Here is a 17,626-nt window from a genome sequence, read left to right as displayed (position 1 = left end):
TGACTTTGCTGGAGAAACTCAGCAGCGTACGGGGAGTGAGGGAGCGAACGCTCTGAGTGCTCCTCTAAATACTTGCTGGAAGGGTTCCTACCTTGCATTACCCTGTTTGAGATCTCGCAGGTGAGAGAGTGGGCACCAACTGATAAGGGGCGGATTCCCATGGAGGGGTGACAGTTGCAATGCGGTAGGCATTTGGAGCGGGTTGCACTGGGGGAGGAGAGTGGGAAGCTCGAGCCGCTCCTCGGCTTCGAATCGGGACGACGGTTGTGCACGAGGCGGCGGGGAGGCGACGTCAGCGCGTGCCCGGCCCGTGACGTAGTTTCCGGTGGGTTGTCCCAGTGCCGCAGTGGAGCAGCCGGAGCGGCGTCTGTGTCTGAGAGAGAGAGGGACGGATCGGATAGCGGTACTCACACAGCATGCACATCGGGCACTGACACACTCAGCATGGCCGAGAAAGGGAGACTCAGCTTCACCGGCTCGTCCGGTCTCAACAAGCCGGTGCCGATGAACCTCTTCGCCACCTGGGAGATAGACGGCTCATCGCCCAGCTGCATACCCAGGTACAAAGCGGAGCCGTCCCCGGGCAAGGCTGGCGAAACCACGAGCGGGGAGGCTTGCAGCTCCTGCTGACGCTGGCAGCGGGCAGGAGGGCTGGCACGGGCACAGGGAAAAGGGCTGGCGGCAGCTCCTACGGCGGAGTCGTGGCCGGGAGGGCGCAATGCGTGGCATGGGTTTGAGCCGCGGAGGTAAAGCTGGCAGGGTATGGTAAGGCTGGCAGAGGAATGGGTTAGAGCGGTTGTGGATGCAGGATGGGGGTAGGGAATGAGGAGGTAGAAGTTGGGAAACAGCTGACATAGTTAAAGTAGGATAAAGGCTGCAGATTGGGAGAAGTGACAAAGATAGGTAAGAAGAGGTGTTGACTGGAAGACTGAAAGTGTCATATTGTATTGGAATTTATCTGCGTGCGTTTGGAGTCCAACCGCATTCAAATGTCTAAAATCTTGATCCTTGTCGCAACAATGGGTCCTGTAATACTTTCTCAGAAGCGTGGTATTTTTTTCATTGGGAACCTGTTGAATTTGGGCAACACAGATTTAAACAGGGGCTAAACATCAGTTACGAATATCCACAAACTGATGTTGTTAACTTTAAAGATAATCTTACAGGGTGAAACAAATCAACACGGTGTAAAATTGATCACTCCAAGTGTGTAGTTGTGTTCATCATGTGAAGATCAATATTTAAAAGATTTGGAGTTTAACTGTGGCGCAAATGTTTTTTTTCCTGCAAGATATTTTCTGAAGCTTTGTTATATTTTCAGATCTGTAACTCTGATATTATGCTGCAGTGGTTGATTTGCAAAGGAGCAAATTGAAATGTTAGTGACTGATGCAGAAAGCACAATCATAATCCACATAAAGTACTATCAATTAGCAGGCAGTGCTGAAGGGGAGAGTATGTCAACAATCTGTTCTAAGCAGTTGCTTTGAACACTTGGGTATTTCCTTCTCACTGTCAGAAATTTAGAAGTGCTTGAATAACATTGCCAAATTGAAATATAATGAGCCTTAAATATATTATTGTGAAATGTTCACTAACTATTTAGCTTTTTGAGCATTGGATGTTCTCAGCAGCCAAAAATTATGTTAGAGCAGAACTCCACATTTATACTTGGGTGCTGCTAACATCAGATGTAGTATTTGAAAAAAAAAGCTGTGTAAGTGGTCACAATACACTGAGTGTATTCAACATGGAATATTAAAGTGGAAGTAACTGTCAGGCCTGCTTGTGGCATGGTGATAGTGTCCCTACCCCGGATTGGGAGGCCTGTGTTCAAGTCCCACCTGCTCCAGAGGTGTGTAATAGCACCTTTGAATAGATTGATTAGATTAATAGATAGAAGTGACTGCCCATAACTGCATATATTTCAGCCATGAAGTAAAAGAAACATAAATAGTGTGAAGCTATGTTCAGTATTGTAAAATGCACTATAAGGAGTCCAATTTTATCAGTTACTCTGCTATGCTTTGAATAATTAGACTGGATTAGAAAACCATAGTCTCATTTTCTTGATTTCTCTGTTAATCTTTTCACTTTTTCCTGAAGATATTGACTTTATTGCTGGACTATGATTCAAGTGTTGATTACTCCCTGATACCTGATTGTCATTGTCACTACTGTAATTTCTGATTGGTAGCTTAGAGCTATTGTAACCAAATATTGGCATTGTCACCTTTGGGGATCACCAGATATCAGTCAATATACAATTTGAAAATGAAAACAAACTGGTATTTTCCTGCCTATTTCCCATAATAAACAGCTTATGCTCAAAACATTGACTCTCCTGCTCCTCAGATGCTGCCTGACCAGCTGTGCTTTTCCAGCACCAGATGTTTTGACTCTGCCCAATGCACGATGCCTTGAATGTAATGTCAACATGCTGCATGTCTGCCCTCTCAGCTATGTACTCTCGTGGGAAAGATAGGAAAGAAAAAGTAGCAGAATGAGGATTAAAAATAGCTCTGGAAAATTCCTTACTGACATAAGAAAATTAAAGCTAGTCCATGGAACCATTCATTTTCCACCTACCCTTTCCAAATTGAGGCCTGTCAAAACTGGTAGAAACCCAATCACTTTGTGTTATTACCAGCTACCTGAGATCAAATTGGAGGCAAACATCTAACCTTCTAGGTCAATTGGCTCAGTTCTTAACTGTTAACTTTGCTGAGCCAACTGGAATTTGAAAGTATGTAAATTAATGCTAGCACAAGGTGTGTAGTCTGATTGGAACAATTAATGGGCATTTTCTCATTTTTTACTGTTTTCTTGTACATTAATGTTTTCAAATACATTTAGTCCAGAGTAAACACCTCTTAGAAATGTCTGTTGCTTTGCTACCATGCAGTCTGAATTACGACTGGGAAACGAGGCTTTTTGCATATAACAGACCTTTTGGTCAAACGTGCATATTTATTTTTAAATCATCTTGGCAATTAAATCAGGGAACTCAATTTTTACCACTTAGTAATGCTCAGATCTGTAACTGCCTCTCAGTGTTCCAGCAGTTTACCACAAATGCAATAGCCATGTTTTTGTAGTCATACTTGCCAGTATTTTGAAGATAATTTTAATTGAATGTTTTGGTATTCTGCAATAATTCACTAAAGACCTAAGTAGCTTGCATTTATGTAGTGCCATTCATATGCTTATGATATTCTGAGGCAGTTTGTTAATAAATTGCAGTCTAGAATCTTTTCTTAAAAAGATAAGTGCTGTTTGTATACAAAAAGTATTGCCAAATATAAAGCAAATTGAATGACTGCATAATCTAAACTGTATTAATGCTGGGGGGTGAATGATGCCAGAATACCCAGAGCACTTTGTAGTGTTTTCTCTCCTGAGCAGGCAATAGGTGCTTATAGATGTACTTTGAACAATTTAGCACTCTTCAGTGTCGACCTTGATAACTTGTACAAACTCTGCGTGAAGTCTTGAACACGAGACATTCATCACTTAGCCGGGTTTAAGTGGCACTTGCAAGTCCAAAATAGAGGACAGAATTTATAGAAACTGCTGTGGTACATTTTGTTCGTAGAGTGACTGTATTGAGCAATATGGATTCCTTTCTACTGACCAAAAGAAAAAAAATCAGTGCTAATCTAACTTTAAAATAGTTAGTAGTTCAGTCAGTAGCCATAAGATACACCAGTTGGAGCAGAAAGAAAATATTGGTTGATGTTCTTGGGTTTCATTTTTCTTCAAACATTAGCAGTGATCGGCCTTTGCAAAATAATTTTTTTTGACTGTTAATGCGCATGTTTAAAACTTTTTGGATGGAGACTACTATTTAACTTTTGAGTTGAAAGTTACAACATAGAGTTAAACATTCAAAACTAGTGAATATTTAACTACACCTCTTGAATGAACTGTGCATGTGATTCTTTTGTGCATTTGTTTTTGTGAATGATCACTTCAGTCCTCTTAAGGATGATCCATTTTGTAGCAGTGTAACCAAGAAACATGACTGTGAAATTCAGGTCTCAGAACACGATTTGTTTCATACTTCACTGTGTTGAAATTTGTAATATTTGCAGTCTATTATGAAGCCATTATACTGAAGCAAATCTTTATATTGTGCTTATTAAGTTTCTGTATTTTTGACTCGCTGGAATAGTTGGAATCTCTGGAGTTGATGGATTTTTGTTCATTCCATATTCCTTCATATGTTTCTGAGTAACAGAAATTAAGAAGCAACTGAATACAAGCAAAACAACCATGAGTGGTTTACTAAAGTGGCTGAAATAGAAAAACAGTATCTCCTTTGTCAGCAATTGCCATTTAGGTCAGGATTATCTAAATTATTTGAATTCTGTATTGCCCACAGACAACTGATGCTTTAAGCACAGAATTCTGCCAATTTTGGATTTATATTCGTTTGTTGGTTTATCATGTCTGAATGTTAAGCCTCTGGAAGTTGAGAGAAGCATGTTTTTTTTTAGGTGCTATTGCCTCATTAGTGAATAAATCCCAGATGATCTATTGTCTCCTAGTTTCAGATGCATGCTGGTAAATAGGAAGATGCGCTGCATGGTGCACACCATGCAGCGAAGCTGACAAACTCGAGGCAGCGCAATTTTTTTTTAGATAAATGTACTTTGTTAAAAGATACCAATTCCTCACTGACCAAAGATTGTTTATGATTACCAACACTTTATTCTCCAGGATTTACTATTTGTTTGGATTTTTAAAAAAAAATTACAGACTAGTTGCAACTCCCAGCAGTCAAAATAGAGATGTTTGTCAAGCAATGTTGAATCCCACGAGGAAAATCAATTTGTTTTGATAATTCTGTTGCCTGAAAAAGAGTAATGATTTTCATTATTCATTATCCAGATTTAACAAAACATTTCACAGTTAAAGTCCAGACAGTCCAACAAATGGTGGTGGCACAATGTTATACAGGCAGGGAATTGCTGGGTGTTCTCAACGTTGACTACTGGCTTCATGAAATATCAAAGCATCAAGTCTTTATGCCATGGTAACCTCCTACTGATTACTTACTACTGATATCCCTGATCTTATCAGTCAGTATTCTTTCAGGTTGAACACCACTTGGAAGAGGTCTGAAGTTGGCAAGGGAATAGAATAAACTCTGAGGGGGGCTTCACTGTGTGTCACCTAAGAGTGAGTAGGCAGTATCATTATTAACTGAGCTGGCCAAACCCTGAAGGGCACATGTACTGGACTGGGCCTGCATCAAGTGGTGAGGAAACCAGGAAAAGAGAAAAAAACCTACGTGACCTTGTCATCAAAATATTGCAGATGCGTCTGTCCACAACAGTCCTTGGATGTGGAATGTCTGAACTTCACACTGAGAATACTCTCCACTGTATTATGTGGTACTAGTATTGTGCACAGCCTCAATATTTGATTCAGAACAGATCTAGAAACTCAACTGGGTGTCCATGAAGAACTGTGCACCATTAGCAGAACTTCACATCATGGTCTGGTGCATAATATTTTGCAATTACCATCTAGCTAAGTGATCAATCTTGGTTTAATGGAGAGTGCAGGAGAACATGCTAGGAGCAACAACATATATACCTAAAAACAACATGTCAAAATGATCTAGCTGCAGCATTGGTCCACTGGCATGCCAAACAGTGAAAGCATTGAGTGAAGCCATCACAACCAATGAATCAAATCTAAGCTCTGTACGTCTGCAATATCTGGTCATAGATGATGGAGCATTCTGTATAAACCCACATCCTCAATAACAAGGGAGCACAGCAAATCATCACAAAAGTAGAGGCAGAAACATTTGTTACCTCTAGCCAAAATGTTGAGTGGATTATCGATCTTCATCTTTTGAAGTTCCCAGCATAACACATGCCAGTCTTAAGCCAATTTATTGTCTCAGTGATATCAAGAAATGGCTGAAGACACTGGATGCAACAAAGACTATGGAGCTGTAGAAAATCCCAGCAGTCATTTTGAAAACTAGGGTTCTAGAATTAGCACTAGTACAACTAGGTACAGATGTGACTACTACTAACCTAGTAGTAGTGCTAACTACGAACTGAAAATTGCCTAGTTAGGCTGTCCACAAATAGGTCAAATCCAATTTTGCGTACTGCCTCATCAGTCTATTCTCAATCATCACAACAAAATATCATCAATAGTACTATTGTAACACTTGAGTAGTGATTGCTGTTGGCCTTAAGAAACATTTGATCACATGGCATCATGAAGCCTGAGTACAATTGGAGGCAGTGGTTAGAGTCTCACTTTGCACAAATGAAGATGGCTATGATTGTTGAACGTCAGCCATCTTTGTTGCAAGATATTACTGCAGGTTTGTGTCCTAGGCCCATTCATTATCAGCAGCTTCAGCAGTTCTCCTCTTCCATTATAAGATTAGCAGTCAGATGTTCACTGACTATTGCAAACTACCAATTGTGTATCCTCATACTGAGGCAGTATGTGTCGATGTTCAGCAAGATCTGGATAATATTCAAGCTTGAATTGATATGTGGGGCAAATATTATTTGCCACCAATATTTATTCTCTCTGCAGCTGATAAGATCTCTGTGCACCACAGATGGTATGCTGATGGATAGCTTCAGCCATGCACAGATTTCTCAAATAATTTTTTAAAAAAGTCACCAGAGAATGTTTCATGCTACTTAAGTGACGGGCAATGGCCATCTCCAGCAAGGCAATGTAATCATCTCTCAATATTCAATGGCATCACCATTGCTAAATGCTACTATCAACATTCTGGGTGGTTCCATTAACCATAAATGTTAACTGGAACAGTCAAATAAATATTATAGCCATGCAAGCAGTTCAGATTGAGAAGTCTATGGCAAAAGTAGTCTCCAGCCCCTCCAGTCCATCCACAATCAACAAGGTAGGACAGTGATGGATTACTGTCCTTTGACTGCATCAGTGCAGCTCAAATACTCAAGAACCTTATTGTTCAGGAAAAATAGCTTGTTAGATTGGTACCCCACCTACTATCTTAGTGCAGCTGTAGCAAGAAGGGAAAAGGAGATCCAGCTGTAAGATTACATTTACAATGGGGGAAATATGGTGTTCTTCATAACAATATGAACAGAAAATGGTGAATAATAAGTTTTTGATCAAGGAAGATAGATTACTGAGTCAAACCTGACCCTTGCGTCACCTGCTGAAATGAACTGTTTTTATTTAAACTTGGGGTTATGGAATTGAATGTTTGATTGTCCAACAGAATGTAAATTGATCCTTGGTTATATTATTTTGTTGTATTGAGAAAAGCAGATAACTGCTTTATTGGGTATCCAAGCTAATTTTGCTGGATTTGTATTATGATATTAGTGTCTAATTTCTAATTGCTGGATGCTAAATACCTAGGTGTTAAAAGTATCAAGTCAAACAAAAAATGTGATCTAATGAGGGCTCTTATGGCTTTGATGTAGCATCTCTATGTCTGCGTCAAGAAGATTCAGATTTGTCTTTTTCATGCTTGTCATAGCGTATATGAATAGGTAGGTTAAAGATATCTTGTGGTGCAGGGATAGTTTATCTATCTATGAGCCAGGAGACCCATGTTCCACAGTTGTATAAATTGATTAGTAAATTAGCATCTTGTACTACAGTTATTTATGGGGCTTTGGTGGTACAGTGGTAGTGTCTCTACCTTCTGAGTCAGAAAACCTGTGTTCAAGAGAGATTGGTTGAAATAAAATTCTTTAATTAGAAAGTGTATACCGGGACTTTGTTGAAAAGTATTTAACTTTGTGTATGACAGAATAGGCAGCTTGTAATGTTTGAACAATGCAATGAAACTACTTATTATCTTCTGTCTTTTTAGGACATGTTCAGTTAAAATTAAAAGGCTAAGTATTTGATTTTAGACAAATTTTGTAATTCGATTTTAGTTATCAATATTGACTTGCATTGTGCTCCCTAGCAATGAAACATAGTGACATTCTGATCAAAGGATTGTTTTTCTAATGTCACAACAAGTTTTACAAGAGGACAATTCTACTCAGTGGCCATAGTGTATAATCCTGAAATGAACCTGCATCATAAAGGGCAGCTAAGCAGAAACACAACTGTGCAGTATATCTAACTTCTTTTCGAAGTTTGTGTTTGTTTCATTTCTGCATGTCGTGAGGGAATTTGCTCTTTACGCTATGCCTTCAGCATTTTGAATACTTCATTATAATTTAAGAATATTTCATTCTTTTTATATTTGGTTATCAGTTTAAGTAAAATTCAAGCCACACAAATTCATACAGACAAGTTTTGAGCAGTGAACTCTCTTTGTGATTTATGTTAATCCATTCCATGTATTTTTACAAGTCTGCACGGCAAGTGGCTTAGGAGGGAACTTGCAGGTTGTGGTGTTCCCATATATTTACTACCTTGTCCTTCTAGATCATAGTAGTCATGGGTTTGCTGTCTGTATTCATATTTGTCTGTATGAATTTGTGTGGCTTGAATTTTACTTAAACTGATAACCAAATATAAAAAGAATGAAATATTCTTAAATTATAATGAAGTATTCAAAATGCTGAAGGCATAGCGTAAAGAGCAAATTCCTCACGACATGCAGAAATGAAACAAACACAAAGACTTCGAAAAGAAGTTAGATGTACTGCTGTCCAAAGAGACTTACTGAATTTCTGCAGTGCATCTTGTGGGTGGTATTCACTACTTGTTACTGAGCATTGGCGTTGGAGAGAGTGAATGTTTGTGGATGTGATGCAAATCCAGTGTGTTACTTTGTCCTGGACGCTTTCCAGCTTCTGGATAACTAAGGCGCTGCAGTCGTCTAGGTAAGTGGGGAGTGTTACACGTCTGAATTGTGCATACTAGATGAGAGACAGGATCTGCGGTCAGGAGGTGAGTTGCACACTGTAGGGTTCCTAGCCTCTCATCTGCTATTGTAGCCGCAGTATTTATTATGGCCAATCCAGTTCAGTTGTGTCAATGCAAACCCACCCAGAAAGCTGATAGCTAGAGATTCAGTGGTGCTAATGCCTTTTGGAGGTTAAAGGGCAATGGTTATATTCTGTACTCTTGGATATAGTTATTTCGTGGCATTGTGCATCGCAAATTTCACTTGCTATTTGTCAACCCCAACCTAGGTATTGTCCAGGTCTTGTTGCATTTGAACATGGACTGTCCCATTATCTGAGGAGTGATGCTAAGTATCGTGTAATCATCCCACACTCCACCTTCTATTGCTATGCCTTGTTTACTTAATTCTGGGTGGAGAGGACCCATTTTCTCCCTTTCACACCTTTTAATGTACTTCCATGTTGCATCCTTATTTCTCATCCCTCGCTTCTCCTCCACTTTTGTCAAAAGAACATAAATAACCATTTTCCAACCCTTTTTGGTACTTGTGATAAGTTATACTGAGCTCAACTTTAACTCTGATAGTATCTGTGCAAAGAGAAACAAACTGCTGAGTTTCTCCAGTATTGTGTGGCTGTTTATAATGATAAAATAATCTGTTTTAGTGGGTTTAGGGATAAGTATTGACAAGGATAGTGGAGAGAATTCCTCTGCTTATCTTTGCACTAGTGCAATGGAATACTATAGCATCCTTTGTTTAACTTTAGTGTGTGGAAGCTTTCTTTGGGATAGGATTAGTAGCTACGTGGGAGCAGGTGGGTTGATTAGCATGGGTCAGCGTGAATTTTTTAAAGGGGAAATGATGTTTTCTGACTTGCTGGAATGTCTGATGTAACAGAGGCTCATTGAGAGTAGTGCTGTTGATGGTCTATGTGGATTTCAGAAAGACACTAGATTTTGGTGCCACATGACAAACTTGAGGAAAGTTATGGGTCATGGTATAGAAAGACAATGTCAACATGCACATAAACTTGTTTCCTGTTATTTAGCCAGAGTTTGCTGGTCAATAGATATTTTACTGGCTGGAGGAAGGTTTGTGGTGGAGTTTCCCAGGAGTTGATATTGGGACCTTTGGTTTTCCTAATATGTACTAATGATGAAAATCTTGGTGTGTAGCAAACAATTTCAAAGTTTGCAGATGACCCAAAACTTGAAAGAATTGCAAGCTTTGAGGAGGGCAGTGTAGAAACACAAAAGAAAACGCATAAGTTGGTTGAGTGAATGGACAAGTAAACAACAATGAGGTTTAATGTAGTGAAGTGATGCAAGTTGATAGGAACGTACAATTCTAAAGGGAGCTCAGAAGCAGAGGGACCGAGTTGTATATGTGTAGCAGGACAGGTTAAGAGCAATTAATAAAATAATAGGAGCACAGAGTATACAAACAGGGAATGATCTTAAACTTGTATAAGATGCTTCTTAGATCTCAGCTGGAGTATTATGTACAGTTAGAGAAAGAATGTGAATGCATTGGTGAGAGGTTTTCGAAGAGATTCATCAGAATGGTACTGAGAATGTGTATAGGGTATGGGCAGATAGGGAAAGAGTTAGGTTTTGAGTTTTGTGAAACGAGGTTCAACTGAGCATGACTCAGATAAGAACTTGCCTCCAGCATTCCATTGTTAACTGCAAGGATAATGGGTTAATGAGGTAGAAAAGCATTCATAATGTAGAGTCATTTAACAAGATGAGGAAGCATTCAGTATATAAAGTCCGTTAACAAGGTGAAAAGTATTCATTGTGAAGCCAGGTATGCATTGTATAATGCCAGATGGCTTAATCCCTGTTGTCACCCCCTCAATATGTATGTTGCCATATCTGGATGCTGCTCCCTGTAAAGTGGCTATATACTTCACTAAGAAACTGCTGTTTGAGAGAAGACAGAGAACTCATGTCTCTGTGCGATTGTTCTGTCTCCCATCCAAGGCCTGGAATAAAGGTGGAGGTAAAACTATACTGTGCCTCAGAACATTTTGCTTTGACTGAGGTGGGGGGGAATGGGGCGACAGTACCAGGCATGAGAAATTTCAGTGAGAGGACAATTAGAAGGAGTTGGGATTGTTTTTTTTCCGCAGAGAAGATAGTTAAAAGAAGATGAGAGAGAGAGGATCACAATCATGACTGGGCTGAATAAAATAGATAAGGAGTGAGAAATTGTTCCCACTCATCAAGAAATCAAGACCCATAGGGTACAGATTAAAAGTGATGAGGAAGAAAAAGAAAACCAGTTTTCACAAATGACTAGTTGGGGTCTTGAATGCCCTCCCTGGAAGTATATTGAAGGCAGAATCAATTGAGACATTCAGCAGGTATGGAGTGACTATTTAGATAAAAAGTAATGTGTAAAGGTATGGGGATAAAGTAAGAAATTTGCAGTAGGTAATGATGTTCACTTAGACTTAGTACAGACATGATTGGCTGAATAGCTTCCTGCTGCAAAGATTTGAGGTTCTGTGATCCAGTTTAAAAGCATTAACATCTCAAACAAAGCACAGCTCCTGTGGCTATATAATATTCACTCAGTACTGCACTGGGAATGTCACATTTTGTAATGGTAATGAAAGTGAAACAATCAGTATTTTGTCGTTGCTTCTCTAAAACTGCCAGCAACTTCAAAGCATCTCTTCCTGATGTTTGGGGGACTACCATAGTTGAATGCCTCACTGTCAATATCCTTTGATTTAACTTTGACCAGTAAGAAAGGTGGATCAGACAAATGAGTGCTGTTTGGAGGAATGGGTTAGAAACTGGAAATTTCTATGGCTAGCAACTAGGCATTTAACTACTCAAAACCTGTGCCTCTAATATTATTCAAGAAATCTGTCATCAAAGACGAAACAACTTGTTTGATTGATTCCTCTTTCACCACCTTTAAATGTTCACTTCTCTCGTGCATAGCGGCTAGTACCCTCTACAAGATGTAATGCAGCAATTTTGCAAGGATTCTTTGATAGCACCTTTCAATTCCCATCACCTATAAGAAAAACAGCAGACAAATAAGGGTTAAATGATAACTGTTGGTAATTTCAGTGATGTCTGTGTCACAAAGAATTGAAGAAAGTAGTTTGAATGCTGAAATCCATAAGTTCCTGACAGTGATTCTCTGCTTTTCTGTAGGATATGATGTCGAAGACACCACTGCTAGATTGCCATCAAACTGCACTTGTTTCAATGCAGGAAGCATAACAGGGAAGGCAGATGAACCAGGACACGGTTAGGAGCATGGGACTGGGGTATCGTAGCAATTACAGAGACACGGCTCATGGATGAACAGGACTGTCGGCGTAATGTTCCAAGATACAAGAGAGGAGAGAGAGTTGCGTTTTTGGGAACTGATAACGTTATGGTTTTGATTTAGATTAGATTACTCAGTGTAGAAACAGGCCCTTCAGCCCAACATGTCCACACCGACCCTCCGAAGAGCAACTCAACCAGACCCATTCCCCTGCATTTACCCCTTCACCTAACACTATGGACAATTTAGCATGGCCAATTCACCTAACCTGCACATTTTTGGACTGTGGGAGGAAACTGGAGCACCTGGGGGGAAACCCATGTATACACTGGGAGAATGTGCACAGTTGCCTGAGGTGGAAATTGAACCCAGGTCTCTGGTGCTGTGAGGCAGCAATGCTAACCACTGTGCCACAGTGCTGCCCATTTACTTAGGGTACTCCTGGGAATATATCCAGGGACGGTATTGGATGGAATTGATAAAATAAAGGGATGATTACCTTATTGGGATTGTACTGTTTAAAAACACACACACACACACACACACCAACAATAGCAGGAAATTGAGAAACAAATTTGTAAGGAGATTTCAGTCATCTGTTAGAGTAATAGGGTGGTATTGGTAGCAGATTTTAACTTTGGCAGTCCCAGGTTGTGTTTGCATAGTTATAGGCTTAAATGAAGAGGAATGTAAGTGTACAAAAGAAAATTTTTTGATTCAATATGTGGATGTACCTACTAGAGAAGGTACAAAACTTGACCTACTCTTGGGAAATAAGCCAGGGCAGGTGACTAAAGTGTCAGTAGGGGAGCACTTTGGGCCCAGTAACCATAATTCTATTAGTTTTAAAATAGTGATGGAAAAGGATAGACTGGATCTAAAATCTGAAGTTCTGAATTGAGGAAGGCTGATTTTGATGGTATTAGGCAAGAGCTTTTAAAAGTTCCTTGGGGAAGTAGATGTTCGCAGGTAAACAGATGGCTGGAAAATGAGAAACCTTCAAAAATGAGGTAATGAGAGTCCAGGGACAGTTTATTCTTGTTAGGGTGAAAGGCAGGCTGATATGTAAAGGGAATGCTGGATGATTAGAGAAATTGAGGTTTTTGTTAAGAATGAGATGGAAATATGTGTCCGGTGTAGACAGCAGAGATTGAGTGAATCCTTAGAAGGGTAGGAAGGTGGTAGGACAATATTTTACAGGGAAATCAGGAGGTCAAAAAGGGGATGTGGGATAGCTTTGGCAAATAGTTAAGGAGAATCCAGAAGGATTTTATAAATATGTGAAGGACTAAAGGGTAACTAGGGAGAGAATAGGAACCCTCAAAGATCAACAAGGCAGCCTATGTGTGGAACTGGAGGAGATACTAAACAAGTATTTTGCATCGATGCTTACTGTGGAGAAGGTCATGGAAGATATTGGATGGTGACATCTTGGAAAAATGTCCATAGTGGTGGTGGTGCTGGATGTCGTAAAGCTCATAAAAGTGAATAAATCCTCAGGACCTGATCAGGTGTAAACTAGAACTCTGTGGGAAGCTAGGGAAGTGATTGCTGACCTCCTTGATGAGGTATTTGTATCATTTATAGCCACAGGTGAGATGCCACAAGACTGGATATTGGCTAACGTGGTGCCACTATTTAAGAAAGGTGGTAAGGAAAAGCCAGGCAACTATTGACTAGTGAGCCTTACATCATCAGGACAGGATGTACATGCATTTGGATAGGCAAGGACTGATTAGGGGTATCAACGTGGCTTTATGCATGTGAAATCGTGTCTCTCAAACTTGAATCTTTTTGAAGAAGTACCAAAGAAGGCAGACATTGGACTGGGATCTTCACTAAGACATTCGACAAGTTTCCTCATGGTAGACTGGTTAGCAAAATTAGATCTCTTGGAATATAGAGAGAACTAGCTATTTGGAAACAGAACTAGCTCGAAAGTGGAAGAGAGAGGGTGGTGGTGGAGGGTTGCTTTTCAGACTGGAGACCTGTGACCAGCAGTGCCCGAAGGATCGGTGCTGGGTGCACTGCTTTTTGTCATTTATATAAATGATTTTGATGTAAACATTGGAGGTATGGTTAGTAAGTTTGCAGATGATACCAAAATTAGAGGTGTGGTGTGCAGTGAAGAAGGTTACCTCCAAGTACAATGGGATATTGATCAGATGAGCCAATGCGAGATGCTGCATTTTGGCAAGGCAAATTAGGGTACTTAATTGTAAGGTCCTGGGGAATGTTGCTGAATAAAGAGACCTTGGAGTGCAGTTTCACAGTTCCTTGTGAGTGGAGTCTCTGGTAGATAGCATAGTGAAAGCAGGCTTTTGGATTGCCTGCCTTTATTGGTGAGAGCATTGAATATAAGAGTTTGGAGATCATGTTGCAGCTGGACAGGACATTGGTTTAGCTAATTCTGGAATACCACGTGCAATTCTGGTCTCCCTCCTATAGGAAGATGTTGTGAAACTTGAAAGGGTTCAGAGAAGATTTACAGGATTGTTGCCAGTTTTGACAGTTTGAGATATAGGGAGAGATTGATTTAGGCTTGGGTTATTTTTCCTGAAGAGTAAAGGCTGAGGGGTGACCTTAGAGGTTTATAAAACCATGAAGGGCATGGATAAGGTGAATAGCCAAGATCTTTTTCTTGGGGTAGGGGAGTCCAAAACTAGAGGGCATAGGTTTAAGGTGAGTGAAAAAAGATTTGAAAGGGATCTAAGGTGGTCCGTGTATGGAACTACCTGCTCAAGCAAGTCATGGAGGTTGGTGCAATTACAACACTCAAAAGGTATCTGGATGAGTAAATGAATAGGCAGAGTTTAGAGGGATATGGGTCAAGTGCTGCCAAATGGGACTAGTTTTATCTAGGATATCTGGTCGGCATGGATGAGTTTGACAGAAGAGTCTGTTTCTGTGCTGTTCAGTTTTGACTATGACTATGTAATATGGAGGTTGCAGAAAAGGACACTCTAGATGATACAAGAATTGGTCACGCGGTTAGTCTGGAAGAGAGCTCCGTGAAATCAAGTTCGTTTCGTGGGCACTAAAGCATGGAAGATCATATTAACTAATTTTTAATGTTTTGACAAACAGCATTGATCAGGGTAGTGCTTTTAATATGATGTACATGTGTATTAGTAGAGGTTTTGATGCCCTATAGGGCAGGTTGCCTAAAAATACTTACTGTGAGGTCTGAAGAGAGGCGATGAGTTTGATCTGAAAAGCTTCAGCAACCTCAAAACAAATTAATTATCTTCCTTTTTAATTGGAAGGTTTCCAACAGGACAAATGACCAGGGAATACATGGTTGATGGTAGGATATCAGAAGGTATACTGGAACAGAAGACTGTGCAGTGCATGTTCTGTGTGCTGCACATTGTTTTAGTTTGTCCTGCAAATATCACATTTGGTGATTAAATTGGATGTTGATGTCTATGGCCAAACAAATGTGCATTGAAATTCAGTTTTTTTTTTGAGAAATATTTTTGCATGAAGAGCTTTTAAAAGCTGTATGTATTTGTGTTATCAAATGGTTAATGACTACATCAACAGATACTACTTGGGCACTGAGAGTGTAGTTTTGATCGCATGTCTTTCAATGTGGATATGAAATTAGTTAGGAATTTTTTTATTACTAAAAATATTCTGGATATTCCTGATAAGATTGTTAATCAGGCTTTGGGGAAATGAAATTGGTGATGTTGCTGACATGAATATGTGAAACACTCAAGAATTTGCTTGACCCCACTAAATCCAAGTATATGCCACTGTTGGACATTAAAGTCCCAAGCCATTGGAGATTGCAGAAAGCTGTCAGTTTGGAATAAGAGATCAATTAGAGCGAGGACATTGGAGAATTCATTGTGCCTTTGAAGATGATGACAATCCTTTTGTAATTTTGGAGAATTTGAACAGGGGTGTTTAAAGGACAGAGTTGTGCATGGTTTTAAAAAGTGAGAGTACGTTTTGCTGACATTAGAAACATAGGCCAAAGACTTTGTTACATGGCATTGTCCATGGTTGCAGTGGAATGTGACTCCAAAAGAGGTCAGAATTAACAACAGCTCATCTGTTGAACTAGATAAGCAATGGCTGAATAAGCCAAGGCCTTATTGAAGACAGTTACAAAGTCCTATTATGAATGGTCAAGCAAATGTTGGGCACAAAATTGCCTATTTGTGAATGCAGAGGTCTCTCCACAGCTGTAGGAAGGGTAATCATACCAAAGTATGCCGGGAAGAAGAACATTGAGGTCATGGAGTCATGTTTCAACTTGTGTACTCACAAAATAGGAGCAGCAGTATGCCAATTTGTCCCACTCACCTGCTCTGAATTAGAAAAGATCATGGCTGATCTAAATTTCCACCTACTCCACCTCCTCCTCCTCCTCCTCCCCCCCCATGTATCCCTTGTCTATCATGAATCTAACTCTGCTTTAAAAATATCCAAAAGACTGTTTCCTTGGCCTTTTGATGAAGCAAGCTCCGAAGGTACTTGACCGGCCCTTCTAAGTAAATAATTCTCACCTCTGTCTTAACGGGCAATTACGTACATTGAACCTGTGACCCCCTAGTTCACAATTTTGCCACAAGAGGAAAGATCTTTTTCACACGTACCCTGCTGTGACCCCTCAGCACCATGTGTCTTTTTAACCAAAAATACGCTTATTTATCCAAGCTTGTGTTTACAAGCCTAGTCTGTCTAACCTTACTTCAAATGACAACCTGCTAATTCCTGGTATTAATTGAGTAAACTTTCTTTGAACTCAATCTTCTTTCAATACGAACACCATTACTATATGCAGTGCTCCCAGTTTTGTGTTCAGTTTCATTTACAACTGACGATGGCATTCTTTTAGCTTTTCTAATGACTTGCAATTTGTGTAAGAGGACGGCCCAAATCCCTTGGCATCTCCGAGCTCTGCGATTTCTCACTAATTCAATAATCCTTTCCTGTCAAAATTGACAATTTTACATTTTACCACATTATGTTTCACTTACCAGATATTTGCCTTATCACTTAACCTATATGTCTCTTTGTAGCCGCATAGATGTCCTCTTCACCACCTACTTACCTGACTTTGTGTCGTCAGCAAAGTTAAAATCATATCTTTGGTCATTTATTTGAATTGTAATAAATTGAGGACATGCCACTTGTTACATCTTGCCAACTAGAAGGTGACTCATTTATGTCTACCGTGTTTCCTGTTTTCTAGCCAATTTCTTACCTGTGTCAAATGTTACTTCTTACATCTTGAGCTCTTAGTTTTTACAATAAACCTTATGAAATGCCTTTTGGAAATCTAATTCCAGTGCATCCACCAGTTCCCATTGATCCGCAACATATGTTCACCCTCAAAGAACAGCAATAAATTAGTTTACAATTTATGCAATGGTATACATGCATTGTGTTTTACAAAACCATGTCGAATTTGCCCAATTGCTTTTAACCTTTTGAGGTGCCATGCTAATGACTCCTTTAACA

At 39.8% G+C, this 17,626-nt stretch overlaps 1 protein-coding gene across 4 annotated transcripts in view; it reads left to right on the top strand.

Moving 5' to 3' along the window:
- The first annotated feature begins 339 nt into the window (after window positions 1-339).
- Window positions 340-17,626, top strand: part of pacs2 (phosphofurin acidic cluster sorting protein 2) — a 284,997-nt gene continuing 267,710 nt past the window's right edge. For all 4 annotated transcript variants that reach the window (XM_072569264.1, XM_072569263.1, XM_072569262.1 and 1 more), the window contains exon 1: window positions 340-560. In XM_072569264.1, the coding sequence (XP_072425365.1) occupies window positions 445-560 (116 nt within the window). In that variant the 5' untranslated portion in view covers window positions 340-444. The remainder of the gene's footprint in view (window positions 561-17,626) is intronic.

The sequence above is a fragment of the Chiloscyllium punctatum genome, chromosome 4 (assembly GCF_047496795.1).
Source record: "Chiloscyllium punctatum isolate Juve2018m chromosome 4, sChiPun1.3, whole genome shotgun sequence".
Lineage (NCBI taxonomy): Eukaryota > Metazoa > Chordata > Chondrichthyes > Orectolobiformes > Hemiscylliidae > Chiloscyllium > Chiloscyllium punctatum.
Note: the sequence above shows the minus strand (reverse complement) of the source record. Positions and strands in the feature narration are given on the sequence as shown.